This window comes from Lonchura striata, chromosome 11, assembly GCF_050655825.1.
Source record: "Lonchura striata isolate lonStrDom1 chromosome 11, ASM5065582v1, whole genome shotgun sequence".
Classification (NCBI taxonomy): Eukaryota; Metazoa; Chordata; class Aves; order Passeriformes; family Estrildidae; genus Lonchura; species Lonchura striata.
The window spans coordinates 21,920,066-21,945,893 of record NC_140713.1 but is presented as its reverse complement, the minus strand read 5'-3'; the positions used below and the strand labels follow the sequence as shown (position 1 = coordinate 21,945,893).

Sequence of the window (25,828 nt, the reverse complement as noted above, 5' to 3'; positions counted from 1 at the left end):
GGAATAAAGGCTGGCTAGTTTGCTTGGAGAGCACTGACTGAGACAGCAGCACGTTCCTACAGCTGGTGGGGAGAGAGGAACGCATTTAGCGACCTTCTGGAAGAACCTCTTTCCTACCACTGATTAAAGAAATAAACACAGAGAGATCAGCTGAATGTATTTCCCATCCACCAGGAACAGATCCTCTTCAAACATCACTTTAAAAGATTAGATGAACTGGCTGACAGAGCATTGATTTAATGTTTGGGTTTTTGGTTGTGTTTTTTTTTTTTAATTCCACACTTGTAGAAATGTTGAGAAACAAAACAAAGAGGGTGTAGGAAATGCACAGAAACAATCCAAATGACCAATATAAACATCACCTTTTCCTCACCGTGATTCACTCCTGCAGAACTGTGGGAATAACGTGGAGACACCTTAGTGGTAATTGAGCTTTTAGAGGCCTTTAGAGCTGCTGACAGATTAATAGGTTGCTATCATAAATTCTGACATCCTTGCAATTTCTGTATTCCTGGATTTACACACAAACCGAACACTGTAAACACTTCAGTGCCTCAGCTGCAGCATTACACATCTGTTAAGGCTGCTGGTAACTTTATGAAATAACACCATGTCACAAAGCAAGTCAGCATTCTGCAATTAAACTGAGTCCACGCACCACAACGATTCCAACAGATAATTTTCCAAACTAATTGCCTCAAGGAAACTCCAGCAACACTAAAAATCAAGTCTGTTGAAGACAACAGTGTAAAAGCAGTACTTTCACTGCCAGTTGTATAAACACAAGAGGTTTTAAAGGAGTCCGTTTCCTGATTATTAAGTTCCATGCTGTGTAAAGCAATTATTACAGCTCTCGATTTCCCAATCTTTTTGTTTATTAAAACTAATGAATGCTTTTAGCATACAAGAGACTAAATAAATTTGCATAGGATTACAACAGGCAGCCTATACTCATCCCTGTAGGCTTAAACACAAACTGTAAAAGAAACATTTAAAGCAAGCTGAAAGCTGAACTTCTCCTCCTTTAACTCAGTCCGTACCTGGAGTTGAATTGGAGTGGGTTGCAAAAATTCTGTAATAAACTTCTTCACAATCTGGTGCAGATTTGGTTGACATAAGCCCTAGAATTGTGCTAAAATCAGTCTAGCAGGTTTTTTCTATTCAGTGAAAGCCTTATGGACCAGCTCAGTTTCTGATTCAGAAATCTCAAGAAGCCTGAGCTAGAGAAGTTAGCAAAGAGCACAGAGAGATTGGTTGGCCAGGGCAGTGCCAGGGTCACTCAAGGACATGCCAACACTTCCCAGGTGTTCCAGTTACAGAAATAAAACCCCTGGGCTGCCAGTGCTGCAGGTATTTCCTGAGCACTGCCCAGCTCAGGCTCCTGCTCTGTCCGGACTACTCACCCACTCCTTTGGGATGGAGCAGGTGAAAAAGAGAGAGCAGTGAAAAGTGGAAAGTTCTGTGGGGTTCTGCACTGTTCACAGCCTGAGGCACAGCCCCAGGGAGCTCAGCCCCACAGCAGATGAAAAGTTTTGTCCTTCCCCATAGAATCACAAATGTTTTATTGAATTTCTCATCAACTTCAGTGAGATTCCCTCCATACTTGAATCCTGCAGCTTCCTCTTCCTGGTGTGCTCTGTTCTTCTTCCTCCTCGCTCTCTGTTCCAGGGTGTTTAAAAATCTAAGTTTTATTGCAAGCTGGAGAACAGGGAGACAGCTTCTCACCCTTACACCCAGTCTTCCTCTTCCTTTTTCTGGAGGCTGTAAGGGAATTTCATTTAGTACTTAGACGCCCAAATTCACACTAAAAAAAATTGTCTCAGCAATGAAGGAGAAAAACTACAAACATCAGCTTGAAAAAACTGCAATCAGGAAGAATTTGCTACTACACTGAATGGGTTGTGCTATAAGCATAAAATTTTCATGCAGGAGAAAGTAGCTTAATATTCTTCCCTGTAAGATTCTGTCCATCTTCTATTAGAGCCAGATATAATTAAAAGTATCTGCTTAAATCTTTTGCCTCATTTTCCTCTAATGTGCCATCTAAGCCTGAACAAGAATTAATATCAAGGAGCTGAATGAGCTGTTAAATGCTGATAGAAGATTTATCTAGGAATTGAATCACCAATGAAGACTTTTGCAAGGGAGGAAATACAAAATAAGGAAAAAAGAAACGGGATTTTTGTAAAGAGGTAGTGGAGAAACAAATCTGGCTAACATTTACCTTTTGTTTTTCATACTAAAATAGAAATTTAGGGGTTTTTTTCTCTTTTTCATGATACCAACATAAATGGGGGGAAAGAGTGGCTGGACTGCTCCTCTGTGGGGGCAATCTCTGTGATAATTACAAGGATTCTCTGGTAACAAGGGTGAAGTACACTGACTTGTAAATTCATGCACTATATTCCACTTTTACTTACTGTCAACACCATAACAGCAAAATTGAGTATCAAACAATAAAGCAAATGAATTCAATGTTCATATGAATATTGACATGTCTCAACATTGTATTTAGGACCCATTTGATAAACCATTAGAAATGGTCTACTGTCAGTTATAAATATTCATAAATTTGGTAGAAAAAAATACACAGAAACCAGAATTTTATGATGAAAGTTCTGATTCTATAGTGCCCTAAATAAAAATCCTCAGGTTCATAATTATTTCAGAGAACTGCTGGATAGAAAAAGATTAATCACATGAAACAAATATTCCCATGATCTGATTTCAGAGGCAGACACCTCTGATGTTCAGTACTTGGTGCCATTACCTGGAGAACAACTCAGTGCAGGCAAATTAAACAAGAAAAACTCAGGAAGGAAATCCAGGTAGAACTAAAGAAAACTACAGTTGTGAGCACAGAGCTGATCTTGCAGGCTCTCAGTACAAGCCTCCTGTGCCTAAAGCCAGGTAATTCTGTAGAACAATGTTGTATTTATCTAAAATTAAGATTAAAGCTAAAGACTGCCTACAGCTCTGACAGTGAAACGCTGCTGTTTCATTTTAAACACCCAGCTTGGGGAGCTGGAACAAAACCACCCTCAGAACTGCCTGTTTGGAGGGGCTGAATAATTGAAGAGCAGAGCAAAGAGCTGAAAAGATCCTGCTTTTTACTCAGTAACCACAGCAAGTTTGCTTTTTGCAGTATCTTATGAGATTTATGAACTCTTCAAAATGGATACTCGCTCATTTAAAGTAATTTTACAAACTCTGTTCTGAGCTATTACAAAATGTGTTCAGAGCTTGCTGCACAGCTTCCCACTCTGCTCTCCCACTGCAAGCACTGTGGTGAAAAGAAGACAGAGGAAGAGACCTTTTATTTCCTCTTATCAGGGTTGCTTTTCAGTTGATCACATTGATATTTTTAATATTTTCTAGTAGACATTAAAAGAAAAAACTCTTAGTTTGAGAACTCAAAAAGAGAAATTTGTGTATAAACCCTGTTATTACAAGAATAAGCCACCTTTAGGATAGGTAGGGTTTTGTCAGATGTTTCCTGACAAATCTCCCTTGGATGAACACTTTGCAGGCACAAACACAGATTTATTGGAAATCATTGGCTCCATCCTGTTTCTTTTGAAGTGAACTGAAGCTCTGCTATTCTCCTGAATAATAGCACAGTCAGTTTCTCAGCTCAGACTCTTGTCCTAAATACTTTTATGTGGCACTCTGCATGTAAGAGCAAATACAGAAAAGAAACAAAAGAAACCCCAAGCCACAGGACTAACTTTATTTGCATCCTAAATCAGTTTGTCTTTGCTAGAGTGGGATTATTGAGCAGAGAATCCAGGGCATGCATTTTATTTTTACCTAACATTTGAACAGATTAAAGAGAAAGAAAAAAAGAGGATCAGATTGACTTGGGATCAACTTGACTTTCCATCTTTTATTAGCTTCTCTTTTTGCTCAGAGACAAAATTTACAATTACTGAAGTGCAATTAGGCTCTTTCAATCTCCAGTTTTCTAATAATAACATTCAGTTTTCAGAAATAAACATTTTCATGGTGGCAAGGCAGATCCAGGGAAGAGGGGCTGGAATTTGGGATGAGGGGCCCCTGCAGCTCCGTGCAGAAGCGTCTCAAACCCCCAGGCTGAGCTGAAATGGAGCTCCTGAACCCATGGAGAAGGTCCCAGGTGAGGTGGGCAGGGCCACTGACATCTCATGGTGCCCTCAGGTCCTGATAGACAGAGATGTGTTTTCATTTTCCAAGCAGCAGCTGAAGCAGACAGTAAGTTTTCCCTGGGGGTAAAAAAAAAAAAAAAAAAAAAAAGAAGTGGAATAAAAAAGAAATGCCTTACTTGACAAAGCCTTACAAGCTTTGGGGATGAACAATGCTGGTAGCTGGTTTTTGTGGCCGTGGGTCATGCAAGAGAGCTCTGTTCTTGCAGGAATCCTACCCAAGGCCAATCTGAGAGTGCTGTCAAAATAGAAAGAACAGAAGCATTTCTATATAGGATTTTTAAAAGGAATTGATCCTGAGAAGTGCTGACCATTTTCTGGCAGGTTGGAGCCTTCATCTTTCATCACCACTCTCCCCCTGTGCTAACATCTCTATCTCAGGCTTCTTGACATTTCTGAATCAGAAACTGAGCTAGTCCATGAGGTTTCCTTGACTAGAAAAGACTAACTAGACTAATTTTAGCACAGAATTAGGGTTCATGTCAACCAAATCTGCTTCAGATTGTGAAGAACTTTATTACAGAATCATACATTGAACAAGCACAGCAGATTTAAGATCATTATTAAACATATAGAAGGAAAAGTTCATTTTCTAGCTCTCCTTTGTTAAAAAAAAATTAAGTCTGCCTACCTCTTTTTTTAGCCAGGCATGGCTAAAAACATTTTATTTTAGTTTTCAAATGGAAAAAGTTGTACTTGTTGGATGCATTCCTATTTTAAACTGCAGAATTGCTATAAAGAGTACATATAGAAATATCATCATGATTTTTGGTGGAAGCTCTTACCTACTCCTCCAGAGACATTATCCTGGGAATCTGCCATAGACTGAGGCTCTTTTGGCAGCCCCTTTCCTGGGGAGGTGAAGGAGAAGGAAAGGACTGATCAGCTAACTTTGAAGGCTTTTTATTTAGCTGAAAATTAAGTTCTAAAGGTGGGAAGGGATTTTCTGAAGCTTAATTGATTGCTAATGATATTCAAAGGTTTTTCTAAAAAGTATTTTTTATATATTTTAATGCTTCTGAGTAATATTTTCCCCACCCTTAAGGGTATAATAGTTTATCTTATGACCCTCAGTTCCCTAGGACTATACTGCACACTTTTTTTTTCTTTTGTCCCCTTCCTTGAGAATATCTAATATATTGTTCTAAAATCTGTAATTAGGCAGATTTTCATCTCTTCACTGCCAAAGAGGGCTTGATTATCTCAATTCTCATTTCAAACGCTGAGAATCACAATTCCCTGTGCTTCAAAGGACAATTGCTGCTCAATTCTAACCTCACTGACATCATGACCTGTGTGTTTTGTTGGCTTAATGTCTAAAGGAGGCAAATCCTTAATGTCCAAAGGAGTCTTACCTTTGTAAGCCTGAGCTGGGAGCAGGATGGAGATGTTTAACTTCATTAACAAAAGGTCCTGACACTCTTGAGAGGACTTTGGGCTCATGAGGAGTTTTTTGCTACCGGGCTTTAAGAACAGGCCACGCTCAGGTCTGTGGCCTCAAAATTGCACAACCAAATTTGTGTCATTTCCTGCAGCGGTTTCAGAGCAAAAACAGCAGCAGGGCTGGCCTGGGGCTGTGATCCCTGAAATATCATCAGCTTTCCAGGAGCCACAGCCTCCTCAGGATGTGGGGGAGCTGCCTGGGAAATCAGATTTGTTCCCTGGTGCGCACCAATACTGACACGCTCGAGACACACATGAATTATTTATTTTGGAGTTGTGCAAGCCGGGGTGCTCCACAAACACAGCACACCCCAGCAGGAAATACAGGAGCCACAGTGAACAGTGTAAGGTCATAAACCGACTCAGATTAGGTATTTGAAAATGATTTACGCATTGGCTGGGAGGTCAGGCTGCCCAGGGAGCTGGTGGAGTCACCATCCTGGAGAAGTTTGGATCTCTGCATCTGGCATTTGTTGCTGTGGTTTAAGGGTTACAGTGGTAGCGCTGGGTGAGCACTTGGACTGCGTGATCCTAAAGGCCTCTTCCAATCTTAATGATTCACAGAATCAATTAGGTTGGAAAGGACCTCTGAGATCATCAAGTTCAACTTGTGACCGAATATCAACTTCTCCACCAGACCGCGGCACCAAATGCCCCCTCCCGGGAGGTGACTCCACCGCCACAGTCCAACCACTCTTTCCGTGAGGAAATTTCTCCTAACGTGCAACCCGACCCTGGCCTGGCCCTGTGTCAGATACGACTCCGTGGTTGCAAAGTGCAGCCCGGCGGTGCCGGGAGATCCCCGGGCCACCATGAGGAACCCGCCCGTGACCTCTGCTCGCCACCCTCAACATGGCGGCCGACACACCCCTCACACACCCCCAGCCCCGCCGCGCTTTCCTCACTTCCCATTGGCCGGGCGCGCTGTCAGTCTTCGCTCTCGGCCAATCAGCGCGCGCGGAGCGGCGCGGCGGGCGGCGGCGCGGCCTGCGGCGCTGTGCGGGATGAGGCGGCTGCGGCCGCGGCCGCTGCTCTGGGCCGCGCGGGGCCCGCGCCGCCTCTCGTCGGGCGCTGCCCCGGGCATGGAGGAGCTGCTGCGCCGCTCGGTGCCGCCGCTGCCGCCCTACGAGACCAAGGAGAAGGCGCCGCCGCCCGCCGAGCTGCGCGGCGCGGAGTTCGTGCGCTTCTACCGCGCGCTGCAGCCCGGGCCGCCCCGCGCCGAGCTCCTCAGCCGCCTGGCCCGCGACTTCGGCGTGGAGCACGGGCGGGTGGCCGAGGCCGCCGCCAAGGTGCTGCAGGCCCGCGAGCAGCGCAGGGAGCCCGGGGCGCTGCTGCAGGCCGAGGACCGGCTCCGCTACTACCTGAGCCCGCAGTACCGCGGCCTCTTCCAGCAGCTGGGCCGCCTGGAGGGCGGGCTGCGCTTCCTCGTGGAGCTCCGGGCCGACCTGATGGAGGGGCTGGCCAGCAAGGCGGTGGATGGGCCCCACGTCAAGGTGAGGGCTGGCCCGGGTGCCTCTGAGGGAGGGTGGTGGGGGGGATGCGCTGTGGGGCTTTTCCTGCTCCTGTTAAGCTGGGAAGCAGCCCAGGGAAGGCAGTTCGCTGATGGGGCTTTGTGGGGACTTGCCTCAGTTCGGGGAGGACATTGGAGTGCTGGAGTGGGTCTAGAGGCCAGGTTGGATGAAGAGCAGCTGAGCGAGCTGGGAAAAGGAGCCTGGAGAAAAGGAGCTCAGGGAGGAACCTGTGGTTCTGCACAACTCCTGACAGGAGGGGACAGCCAGGGGGTCGGGATTTCTCCCAGGGAATGGGACAGGAGGAGAGGGAACGACCCCAGGCGGGGCCAGGACAGGCTCAGCTTGGACATCAGTGAGAATTTCTTCACACAAGGGGAGATTAAACATTGGAACAGAAGCAGGACATCAGTAGAATTTCTTCACACAAAGGGACATTAAACACTGGAACAGAAGCAGGACATCAGTGAGAATTTCTTCACACAAAGGGAGATGAAACACTGGAACAGAACCAGAGAGGTGCTGGAGTCCCCCTCCTTGGAGACGTTCAAAAAACCACTGCGTATGGCACTTAGTGCCATGGTCGGGTGGACAAGGTGATGATGGTCAAAGGCTGGACTGGATGGAGTTTTCCAACAGAAATAATCCATAATTCTCTGGAGGGACACGAGTGAACCTTTCCCCAGGCCATGGCAGCAGAGGGAGCTGCCTGTGCTGGCACTCAGGAAGTGGCCCCTGCTATGAAGCAATAGAGTGGCACTGGGAAGTGCTGGCACACAAACACATTGTTTTAAAAGTTAATTTACAGCAGAACTCAGCTTGATTATTTTTCATGGTGATGTTTTAATTTTTGTCATCTCTCTATGTTCTTTTCATGTGTTCTGTTCCTTCTCTTCACCACAGGACACTGATTTTCCACTGTCCTTATAAACAGTTGAATTTCTGATGAGTTCCTGCAATGCACAGAGTGAAATTTGCTGAAAATATGTTTCTTCCTCTTGCTGTTCAGAACCCACTCACCTGCAACATTTTACTTTTCCTGTGCCAGCATTTTCCTCTTGAGATTTGTTACATTTTGCTTGCTTACTTCACTTTGCTTATTTCAGCCCTTGAAATACGACTCTGGTGAAAAATTCACAACATTATGACCTTAGGTAGCAAATCATCCAATGGTTGCTTTTAAAATATTCTTCATCTTTCCATATGATTTAGAAAAATTCAGTGAAAAGTCCAAGTTGCTGGCAAAAGATAATGAAAAAGAGAGCATTTTTGTCAAATGGATTTATCTATAAAGCTCCTTCCATAATTAAGCAGTGGTTGGAGTGTATTTGTAATGTTGGTCTTGTGTTGATCTAGTGGAAAGAAAAAGAAGCACCATCATTGTTAAAAGTTTGTCCATAAAAAAGTGTTTGGTATTTGCCTATCAAAAGTCCCATGTAGCCATTTCATTAGTGCAGAGTTGATTTCAAGTCTAACAGAAAGACAAATGTGCAACAAGAGTTTTACAACCTCTGTATATTTGTGTCTGCACTGACAAGGAAATGTGGGAATAAAATTAAATGGATCTCCTTGATGCTGGTGGAGAATTACAGAATGTATTATGTGGCCTCCTGGGATTTTGGTTTTGCTCAAGCTATCTAAAATATGTCTTAGTCAGTCCTTAGTTTTTACTTTGTAATTTGAAGGACCTATTAAAACTGGGATTGCCTATTGCTGTGTTGTAAATATGAAATATTTTTCTATTTTCTCAGCACTATCAGCATAAAAGCAGCTCAGACTGCTTAGATATTGGGTGATGTATGATTTCTATTTTGTGTTTGTTCAACAAATATCAGTAAAATATCATATTTACGTGATTAAGTCACTTGAAAGTGCTTGAGCACAATTTATGCATTGTCCAAATGACCAGAAATAGGGGGGGGGGAGAAATAATGTTTTTACTTTTAATATGTCAAATAATATAAACCACAAGAGCCAGGAGAGTTTTCAGTACTGCCATTAGCATTGCAGTAATTACTATTAGCAATAAAAAAGCAGAAAGCAGTCCCCTTTAATTGGTGTCACTATTGAATCCTGGTTTGCTGGTGGGCATATTCTTCCAGTATCTCACCGGGAATATTCTCTGTGTAAATTCTGAAGGTAATTTGTGGGGCAAAACAAAAAAAGAAAAACAACAGAAAAAAAAAAAATCCCTGAAACCCCACCCAAAACAAACCAAATCAACCCCCCCAGCACAGATCTACTCTGGTATTGCCAAGTATTTCAAAGTCCCAAATTAAATAAATCAAGTTGAAAACTTCAAACATTCCAACTCTTGTGATGGGTATTTTATTTACTAGTTTGAGAGGGAAAGTGAAATAGTTCCCTCATCAGAGAAGCATTTCTTCTTAATAAAAAATAATGAATTGGAGGTTTTCATAAGAGTTTTCCAATTTGTTATCCCAGAAATAGGTACTTGATGTGAAGATTAAAAAGGCTGTAATTTGCTGTCTCGTAGCAAGAACATGGAACGAGAAAAAAATAACCACAATTTATTAAACTTGGCTAGCAGAAATTGAAGTATAGCTGGTAATTTGAAATAATAATCTGAGTATGTCTTATTGCTCAAATTTAAGACTTGGATGCTGAATAATGAATGTGTTTGCTTTTCTTTCTAATGAAGTGTTGCAGATGTAATTTTTATGACTAAAAAGGCCTCAGAAATGAAAATAAGAATTTACATACCACTAAATTTACAAAATAAGAGAACCTGCCACTAAATCTGCAAAATAAGAGACCCAAACTTGAGCCTGGCCTTGTTGCAGTGAAGCTTTTTGGAAATGTCCTGTACACTGAGATATTAAACAAAAGAATCTTGTTTAGATGAATTAAACACAGTTTTGGATAGTGAAAACTTTGATGTCTTTCTGCACTGAAAAGTTTTGTCAGCACAGAATCTTGGAATTCTGGAAGGGTTTGGGTTGGAAAGGACCTTATCCAGTGCCACCCCTGCCCTGGGCAGGGACACCTCCCACTGTCCCAGGGTGCTCCAAGCCCTGTCCACCTTGGCCTGGGACATTCCAGGGATGGGGAATCCACAGCCTCTCTGGGGAACCTGTGCCTCTCAGGGAACCCTCTCAGAGAACAATTTATTCCCAATATCCCATCTCAACCTGCTCTCTTTCAGTCTGAAGCCATTCCCTGTGTCCTGTTCTCCAGGCCCAGCTGGGGTTGGACTCAGTGGTAGTGGCAGGTCCTTTCCACCTGGAGCCATTCAAATTCTTGCACAGTGCCCTGTTGTTTTATAAAACTTTATTACTCACAACTGACAGCTTGTTTGACTTGTAATTTCCCATAAAGAATATTTCTTTCTCCCCAAAAGGTGCTCCACCTTCTTTGTTTACAGCTGCATTGCTTTTGTCCAGCTGCACCCTGGAGCTGCAGCAGTTGTGTAATGGAAACTGCCCTCAGTTCCATTGGCATGCCTTGCTAAACCTTCAGAGGAGCAGAACTCATGACTGCAGTGCTTCCCACTGTCCTGAGCTCATCCTGATCCCTGTGTCTCAGGAGCTGCAGAGCAGCAGGAGGAAATGCAGTGCTTCCCACTGTCCTGAACTCATCCTGATCCCTGTGTCTCAGGAGCTGCAGAGCAGCAGGAGGAAATGCAGTGCTTCCCACTGTCCTGAGCTCATCCTGATCCCTGTGTCTCAGGAGCTGCAGAGCAGCAGGAGGAAATGCAGTGCTTCCCACTGTCCTGAGCTCATCCTGATCCCTGTGTCTGCAGGAGCTGCAGAGCAGCAGGAGGAAATGCAGTGCTTCCCACTGTCCTGAGCTCATCCTGTGTCTGCAGGAGCTGCAGAGCAGCAGGAGGAAATGCAGTGCTTCCCACTGTCCTGAGCTCATCCTGTGTCTCAGGAGCTGCAGAGCAGCAGGAGGAAATGCAGTGCTTCCCACTGTCCTGAACTCATCCTGATCCCTGTGTCTCAGGAGCTGCAGAGCAGCAGGAGGAAATGCAGTGCTTCCCACTGTCCTGAACTCATCCTGTGTCTGCAGGAGCTGCAGGGCAGCAGGAGGAAATGCAGTGCTTCCCACTGTCCTGAGCTCATCCTGTGTCTCAGGAGCTGCAGAGCAGCAGGAGGAAATGCAGTGCTTCCCACTGTCCTGAACTCATCCTGTGTCTGCAGGAGCTGCAGGGCAGCAGGAGGAAATGCAGTGCTTCCCACTGTCCTGGGCTCATCCTGTGTCTCAGGAGCTGCAGAGCAGCAGGAGGAAATGCTTCCATCCCCTTCCCTCTCTGCCTGCTGCACTGCAGCTGAACTGCTGTTCCAAAAGCACGTGGGTGGCAAGAGAGCCTGCAGAATCTGTTCCTTTGCACCCACATCTCACAACTCCAGCTTGTTTTTCTGGTTTACAGTGTGCCCCTGCAAAAGAAAACAAGCCAAATAATCCTGCAATGTCTGGAGACTTCCACTATACTGTGGGATATTTGACCAAAGTGATTTATGGCTATTATCTAAAAATTTCAGAGCTGTTCAGAAAGAAGAATTCACAAGGTTATTAAAGTCAGAATAAACAAACCAATCAGAATATATTTGTTTAAAAAAAAGGTATTGAGAAACAAACTACCATGGAGGACAGAATTGTTCTATGCAGATGAATGGCTGTTTCATCTGGGTTTGATTTTTTTTTTTTTTGTATGTTAAGGAATAAACCTGTTCTTTTTTCATTCTTGGAATACTTGTAGCAGTTACTTTGGCCAGCAGAAACCTGGTTTGATATTTGTCTTTTGACAAGTACCTATGCAACTTTCATCTTGGTTAGGTTATAATAGGAAATAGTTTTACTTTTTATGACAGTCCTGAGACTACATCTGAATTTAGGAAAAATATTTTACATTTTCTGATTAGATTTATATCTTTTTTCCAGTTGTTTTTCTTTAATGTAGCAAGCTAAAGTACATTGGAGCTTAATTTTTGTCTCATCTATGTGCAGCAGTAGCTATTTAATGAAAGTTTGAATGAAAGGAGTTTTTGTTTTGAAGTAAATGTTATTTAAGTTAGTTTCAGGTAAGCCCAGGTTTCTGATAAGTTGGCATCACACTGTCTTGTGTACAAGGCAAATGGAAGAAAGCAGAACAAGCTCTGGAATCTCTTTTAGGGATATTCATGCTGTGCTGAGTTCAAGAATACTTGTTAAATTCAAATAAATTTAGACAGGAAATCTTTAATAATACAGGCAGCAGGAAACTGGTAGGGAATATAAAAATCACTTACTATGAACCACTATGACAATGAAAGGGTTTGACATTGCAGTTGGGTTTCATCTCACCCTATTCCAAAGCTGGTTTGATTTTTCAGTTCTATTGTCTTATGCTGCTGAGTTTTATTTTTCTTGCTCAAATATTTTCATGTTTTTAGAGAAGAAAAATTCTGTCTGCATCCTGTTGGAAGATATTTCCATGGTATTGAAATCTGAGCTACTGTGAGACTGCAGCCTTGTGGGCAAGTCTGCTCAAAACCTTCTACCCATTGTCTGCTTTTTGCCCACAGTGTTTTGCCTGATCTTCCCTGTCCCTGCTTGCACTGCAGACAATCCCTTCAAGGATTTTCCTGGTTGATTCCTGGACTATTTGTGATTAATCTTCTAAATCAGATCTATGAGTCTCCTTTAAGCTCCCATGTTGTGGTTGGAGTCAAGGTGGTCTTTACTCCCATTTCCATGTTTTACCTTGCTTTTCAGCAGCTCCTTCCATCTTTGCTCTGTTACAGGAGATGAATGGAGTTCTCAAGAACATGCTCTCAGAGTGGTTCTGCACGGGATTCCTCAACCTGGAGCGGGTCACCTGGCAGTCACCTTGTGAAGTGCTCCAGAAAATTAGTGAGTAAGTGCTGAAGGCTGGAAGGAGTCCTTGATGAAGAGGTGATGGAATGCTTGGGACTGCAGAGATTCCCTGTTTTCAAGACTCTGCTTTTCTGGGCTGAAGGCAAAGTATGATTATGAAATATTTGCATTAACACGCTGTAGAGCCCAATTTAGAAACGAATTGAAGTAAAGAGTAAGGGGATAATTTGTGCCATAATTTGATCCTATAGCTCCCACACTGCACTGGTAGAGTGCTGTCTTTCCTTCCAACTTTCTCAGTTACTCTTCCCACATTCCCAGAGGTGCTGCAGTGCTTTTGGCTGGAAGTGGTGAGATGCTCAGGATCACCTGTAAGCTACATGTGAAGGAAACACCTTGGGTTTTATAAAGTGTTCTCTACAAGACTGATTTTTGAATTTGTAACATTGATTTCTGAACTTGCAACATTGATTTCTGAACCTACAACATTGATTTCTGAATCTGTAACATTGATTTCTGAACCTACAACATTGATTTCTTAACCTACATCTGTAACATTGATTTCTGAACCTACGTCATTGATGTCTGAATCTGTAGCACTGATTAATGAATCTACAACTTTGATTTGTGAATCTACAACACTGATTTCTGAATTTCTGTCAATCAAAGTTGTGAAGAAGTTGAAAATTACCACATTATGTGATGGGCCACCTTGTATAAAATCTTGAAGAAAAAAATAATCTCTAGGATGTTCTGAAAGTATGTTAGTCAAGTGTTGATGAGGCAAAGAGAACATGTACAAGCTGAATTTTCCAAATAAAAATAATTAGTAATATTTAATTACTTTTTGAGATAATTTGGCAAACCCACTAGTGAGTGGGCGTGCAATATTCCTTTACAATCCACTTTGGCACAGCTTGCTGCCAATTTTACATTTTTCACATCCTGATTCTTGTTTATTGCTTGGAAAGTTTTGTCACTGACATCAGTGGGAAAAGCACTGAGCTTGTCGGGCAGCTAACCTCTATTTTCAATGAAATTATAATAACGATGATGATGATGATAATGATGACAAAAAAATTACTAATATATAATAGTAATTTTATTTTTCAATTTCCTCCTTGAGTTCTGAAGCTGTGCACCCTGTCAGAAACTGGGTTGATATGAAGCGTCGAGTTGGTGCCTACAGAAGGTGCTACTTCTTCTCTCACTGTGCCATCCCAGGAGAGCCACTGATTGTCCTGCACGTGGCACTAACCAGTGACATCTCCAGCAGCATCCAGGTACAGCCACCGAGGCACTTAGTACACAGCAAAGTGCTCAAATTGCAGTGTGCCTCTTTAAAAAGCCACAATTCCCTCTAATTTGGCAATTTTTGCTTTCGTTTAATCTTTTAAGAGATGAGAGAATTAGCTCGTAAAAAATTACAGGGGTATTTTGTCTGTCTTGTGTATTATGTAAATTGAAATTTTGAGGGTTTGCTGGAGAGCAAGAAGAATAAGAAAAGATAAGAAATATCTAGAGAAAATGAGGCTAACATTTCAAAGTTGTTGCAATTACTTCTGAAAACTTTAGACCATATTACAATTTTTCTCTGCACTTACTAATGAATAAGCAGCTCTTCCTAGTTTTTTATCAGATTTTTATTGTTAATGAATAAAACAGTGGGGAAAAGTATTAATACATTTAAAAGTTAAAAAGAAAAATCTCATAATGCTGATAAGAACGATTATTAACATTTTTTTATTTTGAATCCTTATTTTCCCAGGCCATAGTGAAAGAAGTGCCACCTTTAGAGACAGAAGATACAGACAAAATCACAACAGCAATTTTCTACTCCATCAGTTTGACTCAGCAGGGCCTGCAGGGGGTGGAACTTGGGACTCACCTCATCAAAAGAGTTGTCAAAGAGCTGCAGGTGGGTGTGCCAGGGTGTTTGCCCTGCATGGTTTAGTTCCCAATTCATGCCACTGCTCAGCCCAGGAGCTGCTGGGGCTTTCCCTGCATTTGGAACTTGCTCCCTGAGCAGCCTTTGGAGATGTGCAGGGCTGGAAGAGCATTTCCTGCTCTTGGCTGATGTCTGCCAGATGTAGATTGTATTCCACAGTGACATGTTCTGTGTCAATTCCTTGTGTGGGTGCCTGAAGTCAAATGGGAACATTTCTGTTGAAGGTGGCTTTGGCACAGCCTTGTTCTGCTCTGATACAATTCAGCTGCCTCTCAGCTGAGAGGGAAGAGCCTGATCAAGATATTATCTCTTCAAAGTACCTGACAGTGCCTTTTCCAAAATCTTACAGCTGCTCCAGGAACACAAACGCTTCCTGGTCATTAATGAGTTCATTGCTTTGTTTGTTATATTGAATTGCCACTGGTTATTTATGCAGTGTGCGTGTGTGCCCTGAATACATCTATTGAGAAAAATAAAAAGGAGAGAGATTTCTTTGCTCTGGTATGTCTTGAAGTATAGTAAAGAAAATGTCTTAAAAGTCTAAAGAATCTTTTACTCTCTGCCAGTCAGTTCTGTGAATTTAAATAATATCATTGCAGACTAAGGAATTATTAATAGCTTTATTACTTGGAGAACTTTCTCCCAAGCAACTGGAGAAAGGAATGAAAATTCATGTACAGAGTGGTGTGAGAGAGCTAGTCACATTCCAGCACTGAGAACATTATTTTATTTAACAGTCTTTACTACTTAAATTGCTGACAAATCCACCACTTAAAAGTAATGATCACTACTTGTGTGTTTATATTCATTGTTTCACATCTGGATTAGTAACGATGTCTGGAAAACTGTCTGTGATTTAGAACTTCAGTTCTACTTAAAATATCTTGAAATTGGATGCTCTAAACTTCTACTTCCAGAAAATTATAGATTATTTAATTGCTGAATCATAGCTGGCTGCCCTGAAGTAGTTTTGTTTTTTTATTTTATTTTTAATGGATATTTTGGCTGAATTTTGTTGCTTCTTGCTTTTGGAATGGTTTTTAGATTAATTGTTGAAATTGCAGTAGTCCAGGTATAATTAGGCCATGCCATCTGTCTGATCTTGACTGAGGGGAAATTGGAATAAATTCATGCAGTTATCTGCTTTCACATCTAAAAAATAATTTCTGGATAATTGAGTCGCTCTCATAAAATAACCCTATTGACATTGTATCTGTCCATCACTAATTGCTTGCAACACCAGCAAAGTTGTGAGTTATAAAGGCAAACGGACACATCATGCTTAGATAACCTAATGCAGGTTTTAAAATTTGCTGTGTCCAACAGAAGAGTGTGTTTTGTATTTATACTTATGGCAAAGTTTTTACATTTCAGTGTTTGAAACCCAGCCCCTCTTCAGTGTTTATCAAAGGAAACCCTTTGCTGAGATGCCTTTAAATACATTTTAATCATAAAATTAATCCCTCAATCTTAAATAAATTGAAAACTTGAGTGCTTTCCACGCAATGCCTAAAGGTGGAGATCTTCCTACTCAAATTTCCTACACTGCTTAAAGGTGTTGTGAAAAACCTGCTGGTAGGAAATTGTGTGACAAATTGGGCGTGGACTGAGGTGTTTGTGTCTAGTCTGTATGCACAGATTAAAGGTACAAGAACCTCTGTGTATTGCCCCTACACCATTCCTGTTTGGAATGGAACCACTCTAGGGCTAAAGAAGATAGAAAGAATAATCCAGGAACATTTATCCATTGGGGATGTGGCTCTCTAATAGTTTTGTCTTCACTCTTTGATGTTCATATTTTTCTCTCTCCTGTTCTTCCACCTCCTTCACACTTTCTCTGCCTTCATTCCAAAGTGTTGTCCTCGAGTTTGTCTCGAATGGTGCAAGAACCATCTCCCACTGCACGTTTGGCATCTGTGAAGTGACCCTAAATCATTGTCCTGTTGTTCCCACAATGGTTTGTTGCTCTCCTACAAGGCCTCCTCGTTCAGCTCCAGCTGCAAACATTGTGTTCATCTCAGGGGACCTCACCCTCAGAGGAGAGAAACCCCTCTGTATTTCAGCTTTAAAATACTTCCACTGTGGAATTTCTACAAAATCAGAGTTGTTCAGGCCAAAGGCAGCGCATGCAATGAGTAAATACTCTTGGCAGCCTGTTTTTCCTGGCTCCCAAAATTCTGGAAGTCCTTTTCCTATGGATTAATTGCACACATGTGCTCTCTTTCTCTCTGCTCAGGTGCAGCAAAGGACTTGCCAAGGTTGTCTCTATTCAGGTTGGACATAATTCTTGGGAGCAGAATTACAGTCGCTTCAGGAGGGACAAATGGTGTACAGGAGTGCTGAGTTGACTTGGTGACAGCAGTTGAAACAATCCAGCCTCAGCAGAAAAGTCCTGGGTCAAAAATGACATCTCATTAAGCCACTGTCCAGCAGTCTTTGTAAAAATAGATGGGTGAGGTCTCTGATAGGAAGAGGATTTTTATATCACCTTTGCATGGCTTTGCAATAAATGAATCTTTTTTTTTCAAGTGCTGCTAAATCACCAAGTGTTCCAGGCTACAGAAGTTGAGACTCTAATTTAACTGGTAATAAAATGCATTGGGAAGAAAAGACTATTTGAAAGGGTTGAGGATTTTGTTTTTCATTTTATTTAAATTGATGATTAAGACACTTTTGTAACTTGAATTTTAATTAACTTTTGTGGGACATCTGTTTGATCTGCAAAATTCTGGTTCAGTTGTGTTGTCCCAAGCTCTAAAAACTTCTTTTATCCTCCAGTAAAAATCCTTTACCTGACTTCCACCTTAGTGTAACCTGCTCTGACAATTCTACTTGTAAGTGCCACTGTAACCTCCAAGCTGAAATCCCAGCTGTGATTCTTCATGAGGAACTCTCCAAACTGGACCTGTCATGAATGTGTATCATTAGGCCAGGAAAAGACATGCTCAAAGTTAGGAGTGTGCTGAGAACACCTCTGAATCAAAGCCTTCATCTGACAGAATTTCAAAAAACTGTACTGAAACCTTGATCTAAACTAGAAAATGATGGCTGGAAATCCAGCTAGTACCATACTCCTTAGTATCTCATTAATACACAATTAAAGTAGAATTTAATTTCTTAGAAATCTTCTTGCTAATTTCCCTGAACTGGTCATGTACTCTGTTAAACATGTGTGGGGCAGAACTTCTCACCTTCAAAGGAGCCAAGCACTGATTCCCTCCTGAAAGCATTCCTTGAAAATGGGTTTTTTCTTAGGATTGTTGGGAAAACTGATGAGGATTTCACACCACAGCACTGAGCACTGTTAGTTTGAGGCACTGGGTAAAAATTGATGGCTGCTGCTTTTGGCTCTCCCTAATTTAAGCAGATGAAGGATGGATGAAGTTGAGGCACAAAATGGGGTCCTCAGTTTCCCCTCTGTGCACAGTTTGCAGTTGGAATCCTTAACCTTTGCCTGGATATTAAAATTTGTCATTTGCCACAAGAATTGTTCTGTATAATTGGGTAAAAGGGGAGGGGGATAATCTGGAGATCAGAACTGGACCTGGTGTCACCAACAAGGGACATCCTGGGAGAAACTGGGCTGTTCACAGGAGCAGGTTATTTGTTTTTTTGGCAGTTTCTTGACAAAAGTTTCCCACACTGATAATATAGAAGGGGTTTGTGTACAGGCTTCTGTTGTTTCTGAGCATATCCTGTCAGGATTATTTTGGGATGAATTCATTAGGCCACTGATACCACTTTGATCCCAGTTCTCCCTCTACAAATCTGGGAATAGGCTGGGTAGGCATTCTGTGTATTCTCTTGTTTATATTAATGTATATAAAGCAGGGAGCAGGCACCAAAAATGATCTCCTGTATTTCTGAAATTGAAGCTTCTGTTGTTCCCAGAAATGAATTAGATTTTGAAACTATTTTAGCCATATACAAAAAGCCAAACAAACCCCAAAGTGAGTGCAGGCAGATAATTTCTAGCAAGCTGATAGGTGCTGGTGAAGGAGGAGGTGGATGGATTTCTCATTAGCCAGACATTTAATTCCCAATGTGTTTACAGCCACTCTAAGCAGTCTGTGGCTCTGCAGAAGGTACATCATGGCAGTTCAGTCAGCAGATGACAGACACAGATAACTGTGCTGAAGCCTTTGAGAAAACTGCTTAGGATTTTATAGCCTGTGGCATTTGAGGGAGAAAACTGATAGCTGCTGTGTGACTCAATAGAATGCTCAACAATTGGTGGCAGATTTTTGCTTTCTGCTTGGGCTGTTGATAATTGCTACCTTAATTTGATCTAGGTGACCTGGGGTGATCATAATTTCCAAAACAGGCTTTGATTTCATTGATGAAAAATGTGACCTTGGACTGCAGCTTTCAGAGTGTAAGACAGTTTCAGATGAGATACGGATAATGGGAGAAATCTGTGCTTTTCTGCAAGGAAAGGAAAAAGAAAACAACAACAAAAAGTAACAATCAAACAGAAATCTACCCCGAACCAAAACTAGCAGCTGTTTCTTAATGGTGTGTGGGTTTCTGACAGGAAAGTAAACATTAATGGAACTCCACCAATAGCCTTAGAAACCAGCACATGAATTTAGCAAAACATAAATGTGCTCACTCCAGTGCATGTATTTATTTTTCCATGAGAAATGGATGCCTCACATAAGCTTCTGAATAAAGCTTTTATCAGATATGTAGTAGTTGGTACTGTGCCTTCAAAATGGGGTCACTTTCCCATGTCTTATCTGTCCTGAAAAGTAAAAAACCCACAATTTCCCATTTTGTGTTTTTAATAGAGTAAGAGCTGCTAACCTCCTGTGAAGTATTTGGGGCTGCCTTGGTGAGCAGGTCACTCCTGAAAGGGGTGATTATTGCCCTGATTTTTAAAAGTGTTAAGTTTTGTTTTATAGTTCTTTTGAAAGTTTTAAAGTTCTCATAAAACTTTTTTAGCCTTCTCATAATGTTAACATATCTCTACTGGAGTTCTCACACACTGTTCATGTAAATAATGATTGTTTAGCATTCTTCTTTGTGGGAGGAGAGAATTGATGGGCTGTTGGTTTGACCAGTGTGGTTGGAGAAGTGGCAATTTCATTCTCCAATCCACTCTCACTTTTGGAATTCTATATATTGGGAAGTCAGAAATAAAATATGCTTTTTTTCTCTTTTGAACTTCCCAAGCTTCTGTGTACTCAGTTTGTGTCTGATAGCAACAGGTGATGACCAAGGAGCAGTCAGTGTCCCCAGGAATCCCTGTCAGTTGTTTCATTAGGAACTTTGCAGAGGTTGTTATTACCACATGGAGAGGGGAGGAAATAATTCATTGTCCCTTTTGTCATCGTGGTGCTGCACAAGGCTCTGCAGGCTGGGAGGTGAGATTGGAACTGGTACCCTATGGAAGCAATAATAGGGTTCTGAGTGTCAGAACCCTGTCAGCTCTGTTCTGGAGCAAAACAAAAGTGTAAGAGATGTCTGTAAAGGAACTTCTTAATTTTATGAATTGCACATGCAAGGTAACCTGATGGTTGGATTTCACAGATGGTTTTAAAGACATCAGCTTTGGAATTACTCTTAAAAATAAAATATCATCGTGTCTTTCAGTGGAAACCTGAAAAAACTTTCTACTTCTTTACTAAATTTCACTATCTGAGTGTGGTTGTTGTAGCAGTGGTGAGCATGACCCAGTCAGGATCTCCTGGGAGCTCTGATGACAAAAACGCTGTTTTGTTCAATAAGATACAGAAATGAATGTTTTTAGAAAATAATGTGCTTGGTTTTCTTTATCTGGTTCTCTAAGGAGATGAAATGAGGTATTTCTTTGATAAGGTGTAACTTGATCTGCTTTTCTTGTCCCTGCCTGGTCCCTGAAGGATTCTTAGGCTGACATAAATAACAAAGAGCTTCAGCTCAGGCCAGGTGACCTGGCTGTGTCACCAGACTGCAGGGCTGGCTGTGTGTCACAGTGCTGGAAGGCACAGGACAGCAGGGCCATATTTGGGAAGCTTCTGTGGGAAGGGAGGAGGTGTTGTGAATATCAGAGATGGTGCTTGGCTGCAGCATCCTTGGTCCTGCAGCATCCCTGTCATTGCAGCATCCCTGACCCTGCAGCATCACTGTCCCTGCAGCATCCCTGTCCCTGCAGCATCCCTGTCCCTGCAGCATCCCTGGTCCTGCAGCATCCCCGTCCCTGCAGCATCCCTGACCCTGCAGCATCCCTGTCCCTGCAGCATCCCTGTCCCTGCAGCATCCCTGTCCCTGCAGCATCCCTGACCCTGCAGCATCCCTGTCATTGCAGCATCCCTGGTCCTGCAGCATCCCTGGTCCTGCAGCATCCCTGACCCTGCAGCATCCCTGGTCCTGCAGCATCCCTGGCCCTGCAGCATCCCTGTCATTGCAGCATCCCTGACCCTGCAGCATCCCTGACCCTGCAGCATCCCTGACCCTGCAGCATCCCTGTCATTGCAGCATCCCTGACCCTGCAGCATCCCTGTCCCTGCAGCATCCCTGTCCCTGCAGCATCCCTGGTCCTGCAGCATCCCTGTCATTGCAGCATCCCTGGCCCTGCAGCATCCCTGGTCCTGCAGCATCCCTGGCCCTGCAGCATCCCTGTCATTGCAGCATCCCTGGCCCTGCAGCATCCCTGACCCTGCAGCATCCCTGTCCCTGCAGCATCCCTGGTCCTGCAGCATCCCTGTCATTGCAGCATCCCTGGCCCTGCAGCATCCCTGGCCCTGCAGCATCCCTGTCCCTGCAGCATCCCTGACCCTGCAGCATCCCTGTCATTGCAGCATCCCTGTCCCTGCAGCATCCCTGTCCCTGCAGCTTCCCTGACCCTGCAGCATCCCTGTCCCTGCAGCCTCCCTGACCCTGCAGCATCCCTGTCCCTGCAGCTTCCCTGACCCTGCAGCCTCCCTGACCCTGCAGCCTCCCGAAGCAGGCTGCAGGTGGCAGCTGTGGAGCTCAGCAGCAGGGAGGAGCTGCAGCTCAAACAACCTGGCAGCACCAGCTGAGCCCTGATGGCTTTTTAATGGTTACCTCGCTCATCCTCGAGGTAGAAAAAGCACCATTTGTAGTCATTTAAAGACAATTTTCTGCTGACATTAAGATGCTTCTGTAATGTTGATGAATGTCTTGCTTCTTACCATTTCTTCTGTTGGAACAGTAATTAAGCCAACACTGGGGTGGTTTCAGCTCAGCTCTGTCTTCTCTCTGTTCCTTGGCTCCCCACTCCTCCAGGAGGGTTGCCTGATCCACTTTATGTTCATTCCAAGTGACAGTGACTTTACTCTTCACACTGGTGAGCCCCAAAACTAACACTGTTTTCCTTATGTATGTTTTGCTTTACATGATTTCATAGTTAGCAAAGTTTAATCAGAAATTAGTAGAGAAGAAATTTTACGTGGTTAAAACAAGTGTTGTACTTGCAGTAAAATATTCACACACATTGTATTTCTTGCTGGTTTAGGGAATATCATTAAAGATAGCTGGCCTTTATAAAGGACTTCATTCAAATTTCAGGAAATAGTTCTTTCCATAAAAATCTAAATATAATACTTCTTGATTTTACAATAGACTAAAATTATAAACTGCCCTTGATATAAAAAAAAGTTATATATGAAAAATAAAAAGTATTTAAATGGTTTTCCAAACTTGCATTTCTATTAAAAAGAAAAAAAAACCTCTTCAGAATCACTTCTTTATAGCCTGTGATTTTATGTTTATTTCTGCCTGTAAAAGGATAACAGCAGAAGCCAGTGGTGTTAAGTACTGCAAAAGTACTTTTACAGAGATGGTGTGTGAGGAATGGATTCAGTCAGTGTTAAAATCTTCTGCGTGCTCCCAGTGCCTTCTCATCACTGATCTGTTACTGCCAGGAGGACTTTTTACGCTTTTTTTGTGTCCATGTGTATCAGTTCCTTCTCAGAGTCCCTGGTTTCGACTTTCCAAAAAGCAAAGGCCATCAGCTGCCCTTTGACTCAAACTTCTCTGTATCAATCATGACCAAACTCACGATTTACTTTTTCTCTCCTTTTGTCTGCAGAAAGAACTTCCTCAGATAGAAGCTTTTTCCACACTTTCACCTATCCCAGGATTCACAAAATGGCTCGTTGGTCTCCTCTCCTCCCAGACAAAAGAAAAGGGAAGGAATGAACTTTTTACAGAATCTGAATGGCAGGAAATCTCTGAGATCACAGGAGACCCCACCGGCAGCACCCTAAAGAAACTCTTGAACACCAACGAGTGGGTGAGGTCAGAGAAGCTGAGTGAGGTGCTGCATTCCCCCCTGATGAGACTCTGTGCCTGGTACTTGTATGGGGAGAAGCACCGAGGTTACGCCCTCAACCCCGTGGCCAATTTCCACCTGCAGAACGGCTCGGTGCTCTGGAGGATCAACTGGATGGGGGACACGAGCCCCAGGGGCATCGGGGCCTCCTGTGGCATGATGGTCAACTACAGGTATTTCCTGGAGGAGACAGCCTCCAACAGTGCCCTGTACCTGGGCTCCAAGCAGGTCAGAGCCTCCGAGCAGGTGCTGGCCTTGGTGGCCCAGTTCCAGCAGAACAGCAAGCTGTAGATGTTGTAGGTGTCCACATCAGCAACACTCAGGATGAGTGTTCTCACTGCAGAGAGCTGTACTCACCTGCAGTGTCTCCACTTTGCTCAGAATGCACCTTGTAGGACAGATTTGTTCAGGGTTACCTGGGTTGTCAGGGTCTTGCTCAAAGGCCGTGTGCTCCACCTGGTTGAATCACCTGTGGTGTGTGCAGAGGGGTTGGAGTTGTGTGTTAATATGTTGAGTAACATCCTCTTCATCAGGTACAGCCCCCGGGGTAGCTTGAATGGAAAATACCTGAGCCAACGTTGTTCTGTTGGTAAGAAATTGTTTAAGCTGTTTTTGAAAGGAGCTGTACTTCTCTGTCAAAATGCTGCTATAGATTGTTGAGAACCAAAGTACCTGGAATAAAGGTAAATTTGGGGTCAAATATATTATCAAAACAGCAATATACGGTTGTTTTTTTTCTACAGTATCTGTCTTTTGCACCTTCAGAAAAATCTCATGTAAAATTTCCTTCTATTTCCTGTTTAAATCTAAAACTCACTGAACCCTTGCTTTGCTGGAGCGTGGAAAAGCTTCACATTAATGTTCAAAAATCAAGATCTCAGTACAGCAGATATGTTATGTTAGATTTGCATGTTTTGGCTGCTAAAATTTAATGAGCAATAAGGAAGTGTTCAGATAGGAGAGGAGAACAAGCCAGAGTGTTACTTGGGAATCAGGTGAGGAATTTCTAAATATGTATATTATATGTTGGCTCTGGTAATGTTTTAAGTTGATAAAGAGCTTTTTTAAAGAGGTAGGTGTGATTTATAAACCAATAAAACAAATTTTCTCAATAAATCATGGTTTGTGGATTTCAGCATCTCCCTCGTTCACTTAGTGACCCTCCTTGACAGCAGTTTCACCACACAGTTACTACAGGACACTCCTGTTTTTAACAGTGATCAGGGCTTGGCTCCATTCCCTGGGGCTTTCTGATCTCTCTCAACTGCCTTAGAATTCAGGTTTCAAGGTGAAATTCAGCTGCTTGTATAAACACATACAAGGCATTCTTGGCTGGCAGGAATAGAGCAAGAGAACCCTCTCTTTGTTAAACTCTTCAGGTTTGACGGAACCAGGTCACTTACTTCAAGTGAGAGTTCTGAAAATGCAATAGTTGTGAAAGATGGTTTTATTTTGAAGCAGGAGGAGCTATGAGGGCAATTAAATCTGCATCCTCCTGGCCATAATTCAAAAAGAGCTAATGCTTCTGCTGTATTGCAGATGGAAATACAACATAATCCCATATTCTTAACAGCTGGACTCGAAGGATAATGAGTTTTTTCCACTTGGAGCCTCAGACAATTGTATGAGAATTGGTTCAGTGACATGAAATGATAGCAGCATATGAGGGAGGAAAAGCAAAGCAGCTAATGCTTTGTTAACACTTCAGTTATTTCCCAGACCTGCCTGCCTACATCTCACACAGCTCAGGGCAAGAGGGCTTCTCTATTTTCCTTCCTACCAACCTTCAAATCAGGATGGATGCTGGCATTTGGGAATGGCAAACAAATCCCCACTGGTTTGTCAGCTGCTGACCCGTGTGGTCACGATCAGGGCATGTCACAACCAGCTCTGTCCCTGTCCCCTCGTGCAGGTGCCACGTTTCTCTGGGTGTTGAATTAACCACTCACCCTGCATCAGCAGCCAGTTTAATCTGCTGGTATCCCCAGGAGTTGTGATGTGGGGCTGAGGAGGATTGCAAAGCTGCAGCAGCTTCTTCCCGGAGCTCTTGTGGACGGGTACATTTGTTAGGTGACATCTGGTCTCCATCAGAACCTCAGCACCTGCAGAGTTGTTTCCTTTTCAGCAGTTGTGGTGGTTGTGCTTGTTGGTTGTGCTGTGCTTTCCAAGGTCACATCATCTGTTACACTGAGGAGTTAGCAATGTGAGGCCAGAGCTCCTGCAGTGACTCTGTGTCACAGTCACAGCACCAGCGGCACTGCAAAAGCATCGTTTGGAGATGGAGGTGGGATGGGCTGCCCATAAAAACCATCTGCTGTTAAGTGCTATTAGTTTGCTTTCACTGGCCATTGATTTTGTCTTTCTGTTGGATTTTCCAGCTTGCTACTAAAGAGAGATTTTAGCATGAAAGATGCTGAAGAGAAAAAAATTTAAATATTCACCATCTGCATTACTTACCAGGACGGTAACTGGAGAGGAGTGTGCTCTGTCCTAGGGAATCTTCACAACCCTGAAAGAAGAGAGAGTGCAGTTCCTTTCTGTCCCTGTCAGTGAGTACCACTGCAACACCAGAAGGGTGTGGAGAGGAAAAAGGGGACGCTGCTTTCAGTGCCTCTCCTCAGTGAGCAGTGGGAGCTGCTGTGCTGCAAGG

At 43.0% G+C, this 25,828-nt stretch overlaps 1 protein-coding gene and 1 long non-coding RNA gene across 4 annotated transcripts; one reads left to right on the top strand and one right to left on the bottom strand.

Moving 5' to 3' along the window:
- Window positions 1-3,866: 3,866 nt before the first annotated feature.
- LOC110476362 (uncharacterized) lies at window positions 3,867-5,760 on the bottom strand. The gene is made up of 3 exons (XR_013340765.2): window positions 5,537-5,760; window positions 4,967-5,032; window positions 3,867-4,241 (listed from the first exon to the last, which is right to left on the bottom strand). It is a non-coding gene; the product is annotated as an uncharacterized LOC110476362 (long non-coding RNA).
- A 114-nt stretch (window positions 5,761-5,874) lies between these two features.
- MLYCD (malonyl-CoA decarboxylase) lies at window positions 5,875-24,294 on the top strand. 3 transcript variants are annotated; one of them, XM_021541236.3, is made up of 5 exons: window positions 5,875-7,117; window positions 12,880-12,992; window positions 14,079-14,235; window positions 14,706-14,870; window positions 22,936-24,294. In XM_021541236.3, the coding sequence occupies exons 1-5, from the start codon at window positions 6,437-6,439 to the stop codon at window positions 23,467-23,469; spliced, it is 1,650 nt and encodes a 549-aa protein (XP_021396911.3). In that variant the 5' UTR covers window positions 5,875-6,436; the 3' UTR covers window positions 23,470-24,294. The 3 variants fall into 3 exon arrangements, with proteins under 3 accessions (XP_021396911.3, XP_085446019.1, XP_021396912.3); XM_085589893.1 differs by lacking the exon at window positions 22,936-24,294 and adding an exon at window positions 17,137-19,591; XM_021541237.3 differs by having other exon boundaries at window positions 6,624-7,117; window positions 14,721-14,870.
- Window positions 24,295-25,828: the final 1,534 nt, after the last annotated feature.